Source organism: Pelophylax lessonae, assembly GCF_965119305.1.
Source record: "Pelophylax lessonae genome assembly, chromosome: 11".
NCBI classification, from domain to species: Eukaryota; Metazoa; Chordata; class Amphibia; order Anura; family Ranidae; genus Pelophylax; species Pelophylax lessonae.
In genome coordinates this window covers 37,706,435-37,727,091 of record NC_138778.1, presented here as the reverse complement: position 1 = coordinate 37,727,091, position 20,657 = coordinate 37,706,435, and the positions used below count along the sequence as shown (strand labels likewise).

The following is a 20,657-nucleotide window of genomic DNA, read 5'->3' as shown; positions in this document are numbered from 1 at the left end:
CTGAATGAGTAACATTCAAACTGGAGAGAATATAGCCTAATAACAATAAATTTAGTCCCCATTTGCAGGAGAGAGAGGAATAGTGCCCCTAAGTGCAGACAGTTTACAGTAGGGATCGACCGATTATCGGCAAGGACGATATGCCCTTTCCCAGCTATATCGGAATTGGCCCCGGAGGTTATCGATTATTGCCGATATTGTCGTGACATCATTGCGTAGGGTGCGCCACGCGCCTCCGCGCACTGGGACATTTTCTGCCTTCTTAGGCCGCCTCCCTCAGCCTCATCTGGAGTCAGGGAGTCTCGGGATAGTGAGTGTACAGTGCACACAGTGTGCTGTGACACAGCCGCCACATACACACATATATAATATATATATATATATATATATATATATACACATACATACTGTAGATACACCCACCCACAGCTGCCCGGTGCCAGCCAGCCACAGGCCTGTACCAGCCAGCCACAGGCCCTGGGCCTGTACCAGCCAGCCACCCACCACAGGGTTCCAGCTAACCACCCACCACAGGGTGCCAGCCATCCACCAAAGGGTGCCAGCCACAGGCCTTGCCTGTACCGGCTAGCCAGCCACAGGCTCTGGGCCTGTGCCAGCCACCCACCACACAGGGTGCCAGCCACCCACCACAGGGTGCAAGCCAGCCAGCCACCCACCAAAGGAGGCCAGCCAGCCACCCACCACAGGGTGCCAGCAACCCACCACAGGGTGCCAACCACCCACCAAAGGGTACCAGCCACAGGCTCTGGACCTGTACCAGCTAGCCAGCCACAGGCTCTGGGCCTGTACCAGCCAGCCACCCACCACACAGGGTGCCAGCCACCCACCACAGGGTGCCAGCCAGCCACCCACCCACCAAAGGGTAACAGATTTGTGTCAAATTGTTTATTTTGCAAAACTTTAAATGTTCAAAATATCAGCCCATATTGGCCGATACCGATAGGCGATGGCCAAAATATCTGCAGCGAAAAAACGATATCGGTCGATCCCTAGTTTACAGGTTTATTAGGTACGATAAACTACAAGGGGCAACTCGCATGGAGTGAAGTGTGACACTCCATGTGAGTTTATCTTATGTGGACTTGTTATGAACTATTTATACAGTAAGCTATTAAATATTAGCGCTACCTCAAAAAATTGTGCTTTTTAAAATATCAAACCATTAATAAATTGTAAAAAATATAACAAAAATATATAATTTCGTGAAACACTTATTCAGTTGCTGCAATACACTACTTGGTGATTTCACCACACTAAAAATGCCAGATATATTAATACAGTGTAGCGCGCTACACTGTATTAATATTTATACAGTAACTGCACCCCTTACACAGAGTCTGCTTACCTGTTGGCGCCTTCTATCCTTCTCGTGTTTATGTATAGTCCCGAATGTACATGCTGTTACACAGGACAGATAACTCTGCAATTTATTTATTTATTATAACTACATTCCTAAGTCACCCTAATGGCCTACAAATCTGATCAGAAAATCGACCGAAAAATACCACTTTCTAAGCGATCGCACAATAATCTGATTGTTAGTGCGCAGCTTTTGAGAGCTGATCACGGCAGTTGATCTGATATTATCAGAAGGGACCAGCACGAAAAAAAATTTGGCACAATTTTTCTTTTTAATCAGTACAGTTGTTGTTCGAAAATACAATAAAAATACATGACAACACATTACATCACTTCCGAATTTTTATTTTGTCGTACAAGAATTTTTGTCACTTCAGTATTTCGAGAGACTAGCATGCAAAAAAAAAAGACGATCATTCGTCTGACAATCTCCAGGCATTTGTCAAAGCATCTCCAAATAAGGAAGCAAATCTTTTATAACTAAAGTAAAACAAACCGTTACATTTAAGGAATGAGGTGAATGGTAACTGTCTCAGTTGCTTGTGCTGTCAACTGAACTGTCAAGACACCAAGTGGCTGGTGGCATAACTGATCACATGTGAAGGACCACGGCAACTGCAGATCCAACCGAGGCTAAGATGATGGTCCGGTTGTGAGTGGTTCTTTTTATAGTTGCTTCTTTTAGAATTGCTGAATTTTCTGCCTTTTCCCAGCTTTTTAAATAGCTGCAAATAATGTCATAAAGATAGAAAATTGAGATTGCATGGATTTATAGGGGGATATATTTTTTTTTTTTTTTATGTCAGTTTATACATTAAAAAAAAAAAAATTCAGGTTGATGTAAGCGTCAGTTTTTTAAAGAAGCTTTAGTGCCAGTTCACATTTCTGCGATGACAGAGATCGCATTTAATTCGGAGCGCACTGCTCCTAAAATCACATGCGATCTCTGTGCGGTGCAAATTCAGCCATACAGTTTGTATGGCTGAATTTGCAGCGCAATCGCACCAAACACGCACATGACCCATTTTTTTGGTCCGCAGCAGAATCGGATCGCATGGAGATTCACACTAGTGCGATCTGATTTTGTGCGAACTGTCAGATCGCACTGCGATATGCGATCTGATCTGGGGGTGTCGTTTACCCTTAATTGACACCCCCAGCGTATTGCAAATGGCAGTGTGAACTGCCAGGGGTGCGGATGCGATGCGGAAACACGCAGTATATCCGCAGCGTTCCCGCATCGCAGAAATGTGAACCGCCACTTAAAAGTTCAATTAGGGTGCATTTTAATTACCTGATGGCAGCCATGTTTGCTCGTCATAAATGTAGGCTTTGCATTCTGCTTAATATTGCTGCTCAAAATTATGGCTTGCTGATATTCTTGTCCTACTGTACATCCAGTACCAGTTACTCTGATTCAATGCTGCTGTCTGCTGTGCCCCCTGTGCTCCTTCATCCAGAGTGGGGCACTCTAATACAGAAGGTGGTTACTGGCCAGATCACCAAGGGAAAACCTAGGGGAAAATAAAGAAAACGAATGCAGCCACTGCGTACAATGACTGACAATCTGTAATATATTATATTTTCAGCTTTGAGTATCACTTTATTTATATGACTTTAATTTAAACATTTTTTTACTATGTACCGAATAGCAGCACCAATTCTACTCCTTGCATTGCAGCGGTGGACGTCAGTAACTGATGTTGCAACAGGCAACAAGATATTTTCTATTGGCACACTTACTGCACCATACCTGCCCTATGTCCTATTGCAAGTGATTAAATGATTAAAGCCTATTTGCCTTTAGTAAATCAACCTTAAAGTGTATCTAAACCCAGGAACAAAAATTGATAGTGCAGCTTACTGGTCCTTAGATGTGGTGGCTGCATTCGTTTTCCTTTTTTCACACTTTTTTTTTTTTTTTTTTAAATCCATTATTTTACCCTGGTAATCCTGCCATTAATACACAGCTAAGTACAGCTGTGCTGAGCAACATTGTCACCCCAGGACAGGGTGTCTGTTAGGATTACATTACACTGTAGTAAGATTATATAGCACTTCCCTCTCTTCTCCAATACAAGGGGAGGTGTTTTGTAGTCCATGGAGCTAGAAGGGAGCCATGCTAATTAATACCATCCCAGATTGTAAGCTCGAACAAGGGGGACCTCTGATTCCTCATATATTGATTCTTCTTTCTTTCTTTTTTTTTTTCTTTCTTTCTTTCTTTCTTTCTTCTTTCTTTTTTTTTCTTTTTCTTTCTTTTTTTTCTTTCTTTTTTTTCTTTTTCTTTCTTTTTTTTTCTTTCTTTTTTTTCTTTTTCTTTCTTTTTTCTTCTTTCTTTCTTTCTTTTTTTTTTCTTTCTTTCTTTCTTTCTTTCTTTTTTTTTTTTTTTTTCTTTCTTTCTTTTTTTTCTTTTTTTCTTTCTTGCTTTTTTTTTTTCTCTATAAATCTTGTATAATAGAATATGAGTTCTCTTTGAAGGAAGTTTTTCATTATTGGCAAGAAAGAGATACTTTTTGACCTATACATAAAATAATCCTGTATATTTCATACTGCTGTAATGCCCCCAACTCATTCACTTTAAGGCCTCTTGCACACTGCAGCTTAAACAAGCTCAGTACAGCTTTTTTTTTTTTTTTTCCTGAGCTAAAATACAGCCCATTCATTGTAAGGTGCCTATGCATACAGGCGCGTAAACGAGAGCCGTGCATTCTTCAGAAAGAACAAAATAGAAAAATCTGCATTTTTGGGCAGTAATTTATGCCTCATGCATGCAAATACGCGCATATGGCCATTTACATAAAGCACAAAACAAGAACATGAGAATGTTTCCTGTGAAATTGCGTGAACGCATATGCATGAAAATATGCGAAAATACATAAAAAAAACTGATGAAAAAGTAGATTCTCAAACAGGAGTATCGTGTGCAAGAGGCCTAAGTTGCAATTTTAATAATTGACCTTCTGTAAGTCATCTTGCTCCCTCTACTGGCTGATTTGTGTCATTACACTGAACATATTTTTACAGCTCCCAGAAGTATAGGGAGCACTGATACTGAAGAATCTTTGACCAAATTCAGTCCTCATTTCTGATGGCAAGATTAGTGGTGTAGAAACTAAAATGCATATGTCACTAGATGTTTACGCTTTGGAAACCCCGGTGCTAATGTGTTTACTGTACAGGAACTATTTTTTTTTTGTCTCAGATGATACCTGGGACTTGTCTTTTTCAGACCTCGTCAACAAAATGTAATGCAAGAGGTGGTTTGACTTGTACAGTATAAAAAAAAAATAAAATAAAAATCAGACGAAATAGCTGAAGCCTCTTTATGGCTGGCAGCGTCCTGGCTTTTTAGGTAATGAGCGCCCCACCATTAGAAACCGGCTGCCTACTCCAGCATCCTGAAGGTGTCACAATAATTAATTTACTGTTTAAATTGCCCTGTCCATCACACACGGTTAAAATCACAAAAGCACAACGCTTGAAATGTTTTTATTACCGCCCTTCTTTTTTTTTTTTTTTTTTTATATACGATCAATAATGGATTTTTTTTAATTCACTAAAGGGATTACTGCGCGGATAAGTTAAATTTAACACGTGGCGGTTTATTTCATCCAAATTTGATTCATAAAGATTTTCAGATCAGTATAATACTGCGAACTTCGGGCTTGGAGATAACTGCGAGGGGAGTGGGGAAAGGAGCTGGTGATAAAAGAACACTTTGTCAAATGAGCGACTGTTAAAGAAATTGTTATTTCTTTATCGCTCATTGACAGACGTAGTCCTCGGTGATACAGCACCTTTGGGTTATGTTGCCTCCACAGGAGCAGGACTAGACAGGAAATTAAAAAGCTCTGGCCACACCCTAGGGGCAGTCCCAGAGGGTATATCCTCTCTCTCTCTGCCTCAGCAAATCAGTTATTTTCTGTCTAGTTAGGAGTAAGGACCTAGATACCTTGCTGGGATCTTCGGTCCTGGCAAGATTTTTTTCTTAAAAGATTTTTTAGACAGCTTTTTTTCTCCAGTGTTCCTGTGAGATCTTCAAGCAAGAAAGCTGAACTGGGCGACGGGCTGGATGTTGAGATCCGGTGGTCACCCCAGTTCAGCCTACGAGCGCATGCAGGCCATAGCTCCGCGCTGGGTCGGCCGCGACAAAGTCCCATTAAGGGACTGACCCCGCGAGTTGAACGTCTCGCTGAAACGCCAAAGACCATGAGTCACGGCGTCCATATCGGTCGACAGCCCTCCCGCCCCGGTGGAGAGGGGTACTGTCAGGAGTTGGTGCCCGCCTGGTTCCGGTATGGTGAGTAGTATGTTCCCCCTTTTCCCCTGACGGGTCTTGTGGTGAACGCGGGCCCCTCTCTGTATGGTAAGATAGAGTCCCCCTCTATCCTATAACATGACACAGATCCCCCTACTTTGAGTGTGATTTTATGTGCAAAAAGCCAGGAGGCTTGGTTTGGGAGCTAACAATCTAATTGTATACATGTTTAAAAGATTGTAATCAGTGGCATTCTGGGAATCTTACTGTGATAAGAATAAGGTACCTACCAGTCAGAAGCCACGGACATGTAGACTGCCTTCCTAAATCAGATCTCCAGCTATAAGCAGGCCTCCCGAACGGCCATGCGGTCCGCCAGGGCCGGTACCGCCAACCACGCCAAATCCCCATGCAGAGAGAGTGTTGTGTGCCCTGCAGCACACCGCTATTCAGTACAGGCCGCCGCCATTTTTTTTGCTGGATCGCACGAGCCGCCATTTTGGCGTAGCCTCGTGTCTCCAGCATGGGGGCGGCCATGTTTGAGGTGATCCAAACACCTCGTGGAGCTAGGGGAGGCGCCGGAAGGCGTGCAGAGGGGCGGAGCCGCCTCCTTTCTTCCTGGGCAGCCAGCCAAAAGACTTCCTGTTTGTCAAGACAGCGCTGTAACCTGTTGCAGTTAAACTCTGAGCATCAAGTGGTGAGCCTGGGGGTCTATCTCTCTCTCTCTCTCGATCGATAGGGATCCCTAGCAGGTAACACTAAGGGGCTTTTGTGGCGCTGGGGGTCTGGAAAAAAAAAAAAAAAAAAAAAAGTTTTTTATTTTTGAATTATATTATCCAGGAAGTGACTGGAATTATCATGGACCCTGCCACACATATTCCCCCACCTGTTTCCCTCGAGGGGGCCACGGGACCCGCCGGTGCACAGAGTGTAGCAATTTTGGAGTCTATGGTGGCTCGGGTGGAGGCGGCCTGTCAGGGACGGGGGTCAAGGAAGCGACCCCCGCCTACCCCTATACTATCTGACCCCTCTGACTCAGATTCAGAGGTGGTCACGGCAGTTGCAGGTTCCTCTGCAAGGGCTGTTACCTCAGGTAAAGCTCCCTCAGACAGTGAGGAGGACGTTTCTTCTCCCGCTATAATTCAGGAAGAAGCATTGGTGGACGCACTAGTTGTGGCAGTGCAGGAAACCTTAAAACTTGAGGTTTTACCGGCAGAGGCAACTGAAACAGAGATTCCTTTTGGTACTAACAAGCCCATCAAAACGGTGAAGGTTTTTCCTGTACCTAAGTGTTTTGGTAATAAGATTAAAGGAGAATGGGAGCATTCTACGTACCTTTACTATTTCCAAGCGTATTGCTAGATGCTATCCGTTTGAGGAATCCATCATTAAGAAATGGACGGTACCACCAGTGGTGGATCCACCTATTTCCAGGCTGAATAAAGCCACGGTTATCCCAGTGGAGGACACTTCGTCCTTTAAGGATCCGGTGGATCGAAAGATGGAAGCAGAGTCCCGCACCATCTTCTCTCTGATAGGGTCAGCATTTAGACCAGTAATTGTTATTGGTCTAGTTTCCCAGACTCTTACGGAATGGGCGAGAATGGTACGCCAAGACCTTAGGGGAAAAGATATTCCCCAGGAGACATCTGATTTGATGGAACAGATTATACAAGGGCTACAGTTTATCTGTGACGCAGCCTTGGACACTACTCCCCTATTAGGGCATGCATCTATGTCAGCGGTCATCCTCAGACGTGTGCTGTGGTTAAAATGCTGGTCAGCTGACCTAGGTTCCAAAAAGACCTTGACGAATCTCCCCTTTCAGGGGAATCGTCTATTTGGGGCCAACCTAGATGAAATTATTAAGGATGCCACTGGGGGCAAGAGCACTTTTTTGCCACAGGCTGCTAAAGCTAAGGGACCTCGCAACAAGCGAGGACCTTTCTTTACCGCCCATAAAGGGCGCCCGGCTGGAACAAGCGGGAAAGGCAAGACTCCTCCAGGAGGGTTCAAGAAGGGCTGGTCGGACAAACAGAGGACCAACCCAGCCAAACCCGAAGTAAGGAGTACACAGCCTGAAGGTGCGCCCCCACCCGGTTTCAGGGTGGGGGGACGTTTTCACCGGTATTCAGGACATTAGATCGAGCATCAACCACTACTACCGGTGCGATTCTTCCCTTCCAACATTTAAGTACTACAGGAAGCGGTAGTTACCGTTCCCTGAATAGATCTTTTCCTTTACCTTTTCCTAAGATTAGTCCCTATGCCTCACAGGAATCGGATCTGGTTGACCAGACAGGCCAAGAAGCCTCTAGTCGGGTGACTTCGGTCCCTGAGGTTCAACCAGAAAAGATCACCCTTCCTGATAACAATCCGGTATCTGATAAATGTGTGGGAACAGAAAACGACCAGACTTTCTCGGATGGTCGGGGCCAGATACCTCTAGGGACGCCTGGTTCAGATCCAATCAGCGCCAGTGGTCCTAGAAATTCTAGGCTGGCCTCGTCAAGCCGGCCTGGCCGACTTGGACATGCTAGTCGCAGACGTTCTGTGGGAACTTTGTCTCAGGGAGTGTCTGTGGTCTCAAGGACCAATTTACCATCGTGCTTTACAGTCGCTGGTTTTAATGGCCTGGCCATTGAGACCCAAGTACTGAAGGACAGAGGTTTGTCTACTTCAGTCATTCCTACCCTTATTAAAGCAAGGAAAGCGACTTCCAGCAAGGTCTATTATCACACATGGAAGACTTATATTGCGTGGTGCGAATCTTTAGGATTTCCTCCACGTACCTATTCGGTGACTCGAATATTGGCTTTTTTGCAACAAGGGGTTGAGCAGAAGCTAGCCTTGAGCACCATCAAGGGTCAAGTTTCAGCATTAGCAATCTTCTTTCAGAAACCTTTAGCTACCAAGTCCTTGGTGTGGAATTTCATCCAGGGGGTGCGGCACCTGGCTCCACCAGTCTGCGCGCCCTTACCGCCCTGGGATCTTAATTTGGTTTTGTCGGTTCTACAGAAACCTCCCTTTGAAAACATCAGGGAGATTCCCTTGCTTACTTTATCCCAGAAGGTGGCCTTCTTGGTGGCTATCACTTCTGCTCGCAGGGTGTCAGAACTGGCTGCATTATCATGCCAGTCCCCATACCTAGTGATTCATAGGGATAAGGTAGTACTTCATCCTAAGCCATCTTTTCTTCCTAAGGTGGTTTCAGATTTTCTTCTGAATGAAGATATTGTACTACCTTCCTTGTGTCCTCAGCCCAAGCATCATCGGGAACATGCGTTGCATTCCTTAGATGTGGTTCGGGCAATCAGGGTATACCTGAAAGCTACGGAATCATTCCGTAAGACGGATTCACTTTTTGTGATCACGGATGGCCCCAGAAAGGGTTTGCCTGCATCTGCCGCGACCATTGCCAAATGGATTAGACAGACGGTGGTACAGGCTTATTCTATTAAGGGTCAGAGTCCTCCGTTCCCTGTTAGGGCGCACTCCACTCGAGCGCTCAGTACTTCCTGGGCCTTTCGCCATCAGGCGTCAGTGGTCCAGGTATGTAAGGCGGCCACCTGGTCGTCGGTACATACCTTTACAAAATTCTATAAAATTGATGTGACGGCATCGGCGGATGCCTCATTTGGCCGCAAGGTTTTGCAGGCCGCAATTTGAGGAGACCGGTGGTCTACCTCGAGGGTTTTTTTCTGTTTGGAAAAAAAAAAAAAAAAAATTTCTCTTTTTTGTTGAGTCTCATCATTAAGGATGAGCATTGTAAACTTCTAGTTGGCACCGGTTGGGCCTTCTAGATTGGGATTTGATTTTCATTTTCCCACCCCTCATTTGTGATACTGCTCTGGGACGTCCCGAAGGTGCTGTATCACCGAGGACTACGTCTGTCAATGAGCGATAGAGAAAAATGGATTTTTGTAAAATCTTACCGTAAAATCCTTTTCTCTTAGCTCATTGACAGACGTAGTCCCCGCCCCTCTGTTTTTTGAGTTGGGTTGGGTTAAAATCTCTAAAGACTGCTTTTTGACATAACTGATTTGCTGAGGCAGAGAGAGAGAGGATATACCCTCTGGGACTGCCCCTAGGGTGTGGCCAGAGCTTTTTAATTTCCTGTCTAGTCCTGCTCCTGTGGAGGCAACATAACCCGAAGGTGCTGTATCACCGAGGACTACGTCTGTCAATGAGCTAAGAGAAAAGGATTTTACGGTAAGATTTTACAAAAATCCATTTTTTAATAAAATAAATTAGCATTTATAAATCCCTTTAATTGTTAAAAGACTAAACCTTCTCCCTAACTGCTCTGTGCAAAGGTTTTGCACAGAGCAGCCCTGATCCTTCTCTTCTTGGGGCCCTCACCAGCGCCTCTGGCCTGTGCCCCCATAGCAGGTTGCTTGCTAAGGGGGCCCGCCCCAGGTGCTCGGGAGAAAGCGTGCTTTCTCCCGAGCACCTGGGGCGGGCTTGGCCCCGTCCCCTCCTCACTGGCTGTGATGGACAGCAGCAGGAGCCATTGGCTCCTGCTGCTTTCTCTGAACCAATGAGGGAGAGAGCCAAAATGGCCTCTTATGCACAACGCTGGATTGAGATCGGTTCCAGAAGGTATAAGGGGGGGGGGGGGGTTTCCTTAAAGCAAAGAATGTGCTAGAGGTATAAGGAGTAATACTTTATTCTTTGGTCTCTGGGCGGCCGGCACTGTGCAGTGCTCCAGGCTGTCTCAGGCCCTTGCTGTCCTCGCATATGATCCAGGGCTGCTGGTCCTGCAAGACTAGTTGGGGACCAGCCTTGCAGCATGGGGGCAGTTTGTGGATGCCGGGAATGGAGAATTAAGTAAAGTTACCCATATATGGGTTGACCCGATTCACACATTTTCTGTCTTTGTATTTTGGCAGCGGGTAGCTCCCTCTTCCCCCTCGCCCCCCCATTTTTAGACTACACTGATCAGTGCTGTAGCCTATTGGAATGGTTAGATGTGTTGGCTGCATTCTTTTTTCATTTATTTATTTATTGGCTTTTTTATATATATATATATATATATATATATATATATATATATATATATATATATATATATATATATATATATATATATATATATATATATATATAATATAATATATATATATATATATATATATATAATATATCTCACTTCCCTGAGGACACCCCATACACCGCCATTTATATATCACATCCCTGAGGAGACCCCCATACACCGCCATGTATAAATAACATCCCTGAGGAGACCCCCATACACCGCCATGTATATATCACATCCTGGATATCCCTGAGGAGACCCCCATACGCCATGTATATATCACATCCCTGAGGAGACCCCCATACACCGCCATGTGTATATCACATCCTGGATATCCCTGAGGAGACATACGCCATGTATATATCACATCCCTGAGGAGACCCCCATACACCGCCATGTATATATCACATCCCTGAGGAGACCCCCATACACCGCCATGTATATATCACATCCCTGAGGAGACCCCCATACACCGCCATGTATATATCACATCCCTGAGGAGACCCCCATACACCGCCATGTGTATATCACATCCTGTATATCCCTGAGGAGACCCCCATACACCGCCATTTATATATCACATCCCTGAGGAGACCCCCATACACCGCCATGTATATATCACATCCCTGAGGAGACCCCCATACACCGCCATGTATATCACATCCTGGATATCCCTGAGGAGACCTCCATACACCACTGGTGTATGGAGGTCTCCTCAGGAATATCAGGGATGTGATATATATTATATACTAACCCCAGCATGTCTCATCTCTAGTAACAATGTGCAGTGTAACCCCAGCATGTCTGACAGTCTGCAGAGGACAGGAAGAATCGCATGACTTTGGGGAGGACAATACAAAGCTGCAGCACAGGTTATAAACACATGATCTTATGCAATCTGTAATGTTTCTAATATCGGTGTGTGTCTCTTCACTGGCACAGATCTTTCCTAGTTGCTGTGACCATGCCGGATAGTCTGGCTCCCCCTCTCCCTCAGTGCGCTTCCCCTGGCCGCCCCCTCACCTGGCTCTGCCGCTCTCCCGGTTCTCGTCATCCTCCGCCGTCACATCTCCGGCTGGGAAGGCTGCGGCCTCCCCGAACCTTCCTGGGGCCAGAGCACTGATAGCTCCGCTCTCCTCCCGCGAGGCCCGGCTGCCGCTGCCGCCACTCTCAACGCCCGCCAGCGCCGCCATGACAAACTGTACTGACAGACAACTCCCCCCACCCCCGGAAATTACGTCATTAGGTAATCGATTTTGCAGTCACCCCGAATCGATGCAGAATCCCGAAGGGTCGCATTGCGATGCATTGATTTCAGGGATTATATTCCGCAGGCCTAGTATATATACTGTAGCTGTACTGTAGATGGGTGGTATACTGTAGCTGTACTGTAGACGGGTGGTATATATACTGTAGCTGTACTGTAGACAGGTGGTGTGTGTGTGTATATATATATATATATATATATATATATATATACTGTAGACAGGTGGTATATATACTGTAGCTGTACTGTAGACAGGTGGTGTGTATATATACTGTAGACAGGTGGTATATATACTGTAGCTGTACTGTAGACAGGTGGTGTGTGTATATATACTGTAGATAGGTGGTATATATACTGTAGCTGTACTGTAGATAGGTGGTGTGTGTTTGTGTGTGTGTGTGTGTGTGTGTGTATATATATATATATATATATATATATATATATATATATATATATATATATATATATATATACACACACACTGTAGCTGTGCCGTAGACGGGTGGTATATATGCTGTACAGTGTGTATATATAATATACATACACACACACACACCACCGATCTACAGTATATATACCACCTGTCTACAGCATATATACCACCTGTCTACAGCACAGCTAGACAGGTGGTATATATACTGTAGCTGTACTGTAGACGGGTGGTATATATACTGTAGATGGGTGGTATATATACTGTAGCTGTACTGTAGATAGGTGGTATATATACTGTAGACAGGTGGTATATATACTGTAGCTGTACTGTAGACGGGTGGTATATATACTGTAGGTAGGTGGTGTGTGTATATATATATATATATATATATATATATATATATATATATATATATATATACTGTAGACAGGTGGTATATATACTGTAGATGGGTGGTATATATACTGTAGCTGTACTGTAGACAGGTGGTATATAGACGGGTGGTAAATATACTGTAGATGGGTGGTATATATACTGTAGGTAGGTGGTGTGTATATATACTGTAGACAGGTGGTATATATACTGTAGACAGTTGGTATATATACTGTAGCTGTACTGTAGACGGGTGGTATATACACTGTAGCTGTACTGTAGATGGGTGGTATATATACTGTAGCTGTACTGTAGACGGGTGGTATATATACTGTAGATGGGTGGTATATATACTGTAGGTAGGTGGTGTGTATATATACTGTAGACAGGTGGTATATATATATTGTAGACAGTTGGTATATATACTGTAGCTGTACTGTAGACGGGTGGTATATATACTGTAGATGGGTGGTATATATACTGTAGGTAGGTGGTGTGTATATATATACTGTAGACAGGTGGTATATATACTGTAGACAGTTGGTATATATACTGTAGCTGTACTGTAGACAGGTGGTATATATACTGTAGCTGTACTGTAGATGGGTGGTATATACACTGTAGATGGGTGGTATATATACTGTAGGTAGGTGGTGTATATATACTGTAGACAGGTGGTATATATACTGTAGACAGTTGGTATATATACTGTAGCTGTACTGTAGACAGGTGGTATATATACTGTAGCTGTACTGTAGATGGGTGGTATATATACTGTAGGTAGGTGGTGTATATATACTGTAGACAGGTGGTATATATACTGTAGATAGGTGGTGTATATATACTGTAGCTGTACTGTAGACATTCTGCATGAAGATGTCTTGAGCTTCAGAGTGCCAGGAGGAGGTGATACACGGGGGGGCGGGTAATATGGAACCGCCAGGACACTTTGAGGACATTTAAAACCCACGGCACATTCATCCGCATGAGACGCTGGCTGAAGGAGTGTGCAGCTGATGTCACTTGGCTTGCGGGGAAGTACATGTTGGAACATGCCGAAGATGTTATTTTGGGATTTATGTCTTGATACTGAAGAGGAAAGCACCAAATAAAATCCAATGTAGAAAAAACAAAGGTCAGAAAGTGTTTGGGTAAAGCAAGCAAGTGGAGCCTTTATTGAAAGCCTACCTAACCCCAACATCTAAAATATTGCCGCTTTCCAGCCTTTAGGTGTGGTGACTGCATTTTTTTCTTTTTTCAGACTTTTCTTCTATTTGTTTTTGCCTGGTAATCCTGCCAAATAACACCTTTTTGTTTGAGGTTGACCGCACTCACCTTGCTGTATCTATGGAGGAGCCGCATCGTCACCGCAGGCTGCTCCACTTATTTGGACTACAAATTCCTTACCCTCACCTCATCACGGTTACATAGGGGAGAGGTGTTTGGTAGTTCACAGGAGATGACTATGCTATCTCAGGATCAACAGTAACTAGAAATACAGGACAAAGTGCTATCTTTTGGTTGCCTGGGGGCAGAAGCAAATAGTGATTCTAAAGGCATGTTGTGTGTTTTTTTTTTTTTTATATATATATTAACAAATATGTTCTACTTACCTGCTCTGTGCAGTGGTTTTGCTGAGTAGCCCCAATCCTCCTCTTCTCAGGTCCCCCGCTGGTAGTCCTGAGTCCATCTCCTCCTCCTGCTTGCTCTGGGGGCACTTGTGGTGTGCTCACTCCCAAGCCAGCTGTATGTGTCTATTGACACACAGGGCATGACTTGGCCCCGCCCCCTGCTCTCTCTCTCTCTCCTCACTGGCTGTGATTGACAGCAGCAGGAGTTGCATCTCTATCAAATGAGGAGAGAGAGCGCTACAGTTCTTGTGCACATTGCTGGATGGAGATCAGGTTCAGGTATTTTGGGGGGAGCTGTATGCAGAAGGCTTGCCTGCTCTGTGCAGTGGTTTTGCACAGAGCAGCCCCGATCCTCTCTTTCTGGCGCTCTTGGCTCCTCCCCTCCTGCCAGGTGCCCCCACAGCAAGCAGCTTGCTGTGGGGGCACCCAAGCAGGCGCGCGTCTGACTCCGGGGCCCTGTGTCCATTTACACATGAAGCTGGGGCTCAGCCCCACCCCCTCCATCTCCTGATTGGCTTTTGACAGCAGCAGGAGCCAATCAGGAATGCGAGTCCCTGGAGAGGCAAGGCTCTTGCGGGCATTGCTGAATCGAGCGGGGGCTCAGGTAAGTATTAGGGGTGAGTTACTGCACACAGCTTTTTTTTTACCTTCATGCATTCTAAAAAAACTTGTACCTTTTTTAGAACCACTTTACTTGCTTTTGTAATATTGACTTACTGAAAGTCCGCACACACACACCCCAACCCCACATTGCACAAAGCTGTACAAATAGTCCCAACAACTTGTCATTTTTATTACATTGTGGGGTTCATTCCTATGCTCTGACAAAGAAATGTGGGTCTTGCGCTTTTACATGCGGGTCCTCCAGGGCACCTATAACAGGAGAAGTATGTGCTGGCACCTCTTTGGTGCCCGTTCTGGAAGTTTTAGTTTATATTGCTTAATGTTAAACTTTCTCACTGCATTGGAGAAAACTGTTCCTCCCCTGGAGTCTGTGGGTAACTGTTTCCGCCAGCATTTTTTAAAATCCGCTTCTGGCAGACAGCAATGTTTACTTTTCTTCTTTTTTTTTTTTCTTTTAGAACCCTAACTCGAACCCACGCCCCTCAGCGCAGGACCTTGCTGGATTCTGGGACCTTCTGCAACTTTCTATAGAAGACATTAGCATGAAATTTGATGAACTCTTCCAGCTCAAGGCCAACGGCTGGGCATTGAGCGAAATCCCCGATAGAAATGTGAGTCCCTGTTTGTTTTTGTTAGGCCTAATGGAGGACAGCAGGTTGCCTTTAAAAATAATCTGTGTGGATAAAATCTAGATGTAGCTAGGGATGCACCGAAATGAAAATTCTGGGCCGAAACAGAAACCGAAAATTCAGGATGCCCTTGGCTGAAAACCGAAAAACAAAATTACTTTTTTCTCCCAAATGATTTTATGCACATCATAACACAATAATATGTTGTCACTCACTGCTCCCCACAGATAGCAGGTTGACTCTGGTTCTGCTCCTGTCCTTCCTATCCGCAGCAGCCATACAGTAGAAGATGGAGGGAGGAGGTGGGTGGAGCCAGAGAGTCAGTAATAGGCGTGGAGAAGGACGAGGAAGATCCTCCTCCACTCTGGATGCTGGGTCCTCTTCTTGGCCTCGATTTCCTCTTGGCACTGTGACGTCACTGGTTGCTAGATGCCAAACGGCTGCCGATTCTAGCAACCAGTCTAGCACAGGGTGGGCGAGGAGGTACAAACGACAGGTCTCGGGAGCCGGCTGTGGCTGGTCACGCACCATATACGTTAAAGTGAAAGCTGCTGCTGCGGTGGCCATTATTTTCGGCATATATGACCCTTTTTTGAGAAATTTAGGTGCGCCACTAGATGTAGCTATTTCTGATTGCTCCATCTAAAAATGATAGTTGTCTGGCCACTATGCTGATCCAGTAGCTTCAGTTCTTTTGAGTTACTGACCTGAAACAAGCCTTGTATAGCAAAAGTTCTGCTTTTTTTTTTTTTTCTGGCTTTTTAACTACTTCCCGCCTGTACGATGTCCATAAATGTCATCGGCTTAAAGGAGTTTCACCGGGATTATGCCTGTACCTACAGGCATCACCCCAGTATGGATTTTTTCAGCCAGGGATTTTCTTTCTAGAACAAGTGATTTGAGTGTCTAAATAACAACTCGATTCCCCCCCCCCCCCCCCCTCTCGCTGCCTTTTGGACAGATGTTGTTCCACTTTTTCTGTGAAAGCGAAAACCAGGAATGATGAGTATGTCATTGGTTCCGTCTCTTTGTTTACCTTGCCATTAGTGGCCAGGAAAGCAGCTGATCAGACCCCTCTGTGTCTGATTGGCTGCATTTGGGGCCAGAGGAGGAATCTGGGGTCTAATAGACCCCAGATCTCTCTGTAAAGGAGACCTTTCACGGCCCATGCTGTCACAAGGGATGTTGTTCATCCCTTGTGATGGCAATAAAGTTAATCGCCAAAAAAGAAAATTTTGTATAAAATAAATAATTAAAACAAAACAAATTGGAGCACCCCCTCCTCCCCCTGTGCGGGGGGGGGGGGGATGCTGCAGCACAGAAGATTTTCCACCTTGGTGCATTGCATCCCATGTAAAACATATGGGTAGCAATATAAGGATGGGCTTTACCTCCCACATGTCGCAGCTGATATTTATTTCTGTACTGAGAGCGGCCAGCACAGGGATGGAGCTGTCAAAGGCAGCTATTGGTTCCCAAAAATGATTGGTAGCCAACAGAACCAGCTCTCTATGATATACCACTGTGACCTCCACCCACAGTGGTCACATGATCGTCAATCCTTCCCACCCCCCTTACCCCGGACATACAGCCCCTATTAAAAAGATGCCATGACTGGATAAGAAGGGGTTAGGCATTAAGTACTGTTGCCATGGCTACTAGCAAAAGCAGTTTAAAAATGTTTGGAACTCATGACTGAAGTCTGTAGATTGAAGTGCAAAAAAAGTAACTTTAAATAGTGTGTATCTTTGCATTATAATTTTTACAAGTCTCATTTCTCTGTTGGACAGGAAGTAAAGAGGCCCCCTCCCCCTGTGCCAAAGAAGCCAGCCCGGCCCAAGCCCCCGCTGAGTCGCGACAAGACGCCAGGCCCCTCCAACAGTGACAAACAACGGCAAGAAGCCCGCAAAAGGCTGATGGCAGCCAAACGAGCAGCCTCGGTGCGCCAGAACTCGGCAACCGAGAGCGCGGACAGCATTGAGATCTATGTGCCAGAGGCACAGACGCGGCTCTGAGTGATGGAGCCTCCCGTGCCAACTATGGGAAACGGAGGGCATTGGCAAACGTAGACTTGCTGAGAGACTGAATCGGGAGACGAAGGGAGGAAGGCACAAGAGCACGTTCGGTCTAGGCTGTGTATCCTGGCAGTGGCGTACTTCTGCAAGGAGAGCTCCACAGAGAGCGCGCTGGGACTTTTCAACTAAATATTCTTAAAACAAAGGAGCTTTTTTTCATGTCTTTGTGGGGGAAGAGACCCAAAGTGGAAGATATTCAGAAGGGGTATACCTGTTATGCAGCCCGCCCCCCCTCCCCCCACTTTCCTCTCCTTATATGGGCCGAGGCAATAAGGCACCCCAAAATCTACACAATTGCACAAAGACTGCACCCTGGTTTTGGATGGTATGCCATCTTTGTATCACCCTTCCTTTTTGTCTGTATAAGTAGCACCTATTGCAATAAGGAACAAACTCCACCCTTAGCATCCCTCTTCCTCCTTGAGCAGGAGCATGCAGATTTGTATGGTGGTTTTGATAAACACTCAGCTCATACAGACCCCAATTTGATTTGATGTGATGAGATAGATCAGGAGCTTGCAATGCACTGTTCTGCACACAGGAGACGTAACATTTATTAGTGCAGTGCTCTGCTCGCAGTAGAGGGCAGCAGTGAGCAGCTTTTGCACATTGTCAGGCTCTGCACTGCAATGTGTTGCTGAGATTACACCCCCCCCCCCCCCCAAAAAAAAAATCCCATTATTTTTTAATGCTGATTTAGGCACATATATAAAATGGAGACAAGAGTATTGTAGAATTTGTTTACCAGGTAGGCCAGCAACTGAATAATAAACAAAGCACACTGTACTATAGAATTAGAGATTATAGCCCATCATATTTTCCTTTCAACACATCAAGCTGTGCGCAGATCCACAAAGGCTTTTTTTTTTTTTTTTTTTTTTTTAAACAGACCAATGCAAATGTTTTAACAGCCCTGATCAAAGTGCATGTATTGTTGGCTTCCTTAGGGCCCATTCACATGGTAGGAGTTGGCCAAATGTGTCCAACTGAATCCCAATGCCTAGACAAGGAAGTTTGCCTTATGTCATATTAGTTCATATTATAGTGGTGTGTGCTGAAAAAAAAAAGACATGCTGCATTTTTATGTGCAGCAGAGTATTGCAACACACTACACCATATTGCACCATGACACGGTGTCAAAAGATATAAATATGGCATTTACATAAAATTAATGTAAAAATTGCAATGCATTTTAACACCACCTTGCCCCGTCTCTTCAAAAATGGCACCATTACCTGAACATTATACAATTATTCAGAGTGTAACGTGTGCTGCTGATGTGAATAGGCCCTAAGAGAAAAAAACAACCTGTGTCGGGAACAGATGGAAACATTAGCTACTTATCGAAGTTCAATTCATAGCTCTTATTTTCTGAATGTAATGAGTTGTATTTACATTGCCTTAGCTGTAACAGTGGCATGACCCATAGCACCCAATCAGAATCCTTTAAAAAGTTCATCACACATTACAATCGATGTACGATCTGGATCTACTAACCACTTTGCAGTGCTAGGGCCTGCCTGATTAGATGCAAAGTGATTGGATAACTTAGATAGGTCTTCATATTACCTAATTTGGGTAAATTTCAGGGCCATCATGCATCATGCACATTACTGACTATACCAGTGATGGTGAACCTTGGCACCCCAGATATTTTGGAACTACATTTCCCATAAAGCTAAACTGCACTGCAGAGTGCATGAGCATTATGGGAAATGTAGTTCCAAAACATCTGGGGTGCTAAGGTTCGCCATCACTGGACTATACAATCAACTTTAGATTTGCCAAAATAATATAGGCATCTGACTATTGTATCCAAACAAAGCAGGCATTATAGAAGATGGTGGGTCTAAAAGGAGATTGTCCTATCAAACTGGAACATGGGTTGTGAGCTTAAAGCCTAATACACACCGGCTGAATATCTGGGGACATTGGCTAGTCCTATAAAAATAGGCTGACATTTGCCCCATGTGTAGCCGGACGTGCATGCTGGAAAACCAGCACTCTCAGCCAAGGGCGGGGGGCATCCCCCTGTCAGAACACAACAGCTCAGCAAGAGAGATTGCTTTACTAACATCAGATTGTTAGTACCGTGGCTCCGAATAGCTTAGTGTTCAACCCCGTGGGTTGAATGAAGAAAAACTCATGGTGTGTACCAGGCTTAAAGCGGTGTTCCAGCTGGGGAAAGAAAAAAACATTTAAAAGACTTTTAATATATAGACACTTACCCGTCCATGATTGCCCACGATGTCGGCACCCCAGGTGATTTTTCAGATCAGCTGCTGCCGCCATTTGTTGTATGGGAAACCGGCAGTGAAACCTTTTGGCTTCACAGCCGGTTCCCTACTGCCCATGCGCAAAGCGCACTGCTCTTTCTAATTGGCCCGGCGGCGGTGGAAGGAGGAGGGTGGGCGAACTTTTGGGGGGTGGTGCCATCTCCTGGAAGTGGGGAAAGGGTACCTGTCAAAAACGGGTACCTGTTCCCCCCTGAAAGGTGCCAAACCTGGCACCGGGGGGGTAAGGGAGCAGATTAGTGGAAGTTCCACTTTTGGGTGGAACTCCGCTTTAAGGCCCCTTTCACACAACCACTCTGCTCGGGTCTGCCTGTCAGTTTTTCAGGAAGACCTGATCAGACGATCCAATTCATCTTTACAGACCGATGGGTGTAAACGGGATTGTGTCTGTTTTTACCCACCTACCTCGAATTTGATCTGGTCTACTAAGGGCAGTCAGGTTTAAACCAAAGCAGAGTCCATTTACACCCAGCTGTCCATAGAGCGACATAAACTGAGCGGACACAGGCCGGTCGTATGCCCGCTCTTCTCTGATCAGCAGGAGATCTGGGAGCTGATCCCCTGCTGATTGGAAAGCATTCCACCCCAAATGAAAGGGGCCTTAAAGTGTTTGTAATCCTAAAAAAAAAAAGGAATCTTGTTCCCTCATTTTA

At 45.0% G+C, this 20,657-nt stretch overlaps 1 protein-coding gene across 1 annotated transcript in view; it reads left to right on the top strand.

Moving 5' to 3' along the window:
* The window catches only part of DLGAP4 (DLG associated protein 4), a 329,035-nt gene extending 310,257 nt beyond the window's left edge, over positions 1-18,778 (top strand). The window contains exons 11-12 of the mRNA XM_082272050.1: positions 15,465-15,617; positions 17,426-18,778. Of these exons, the coding sequence (XP_082128176.1) occupies positions 15,465-15,617; positions 17,426-17,650 (378 nt within the window). The 3' untranslated portion in view covers positions 17,651-18,778. The remainder of the gene's footprint in view (positions 1-15,464; positions 15,618-17,425) is intronic.
* Positions 18,779-20,657: the final 1,879 nt, after the last annotated feature.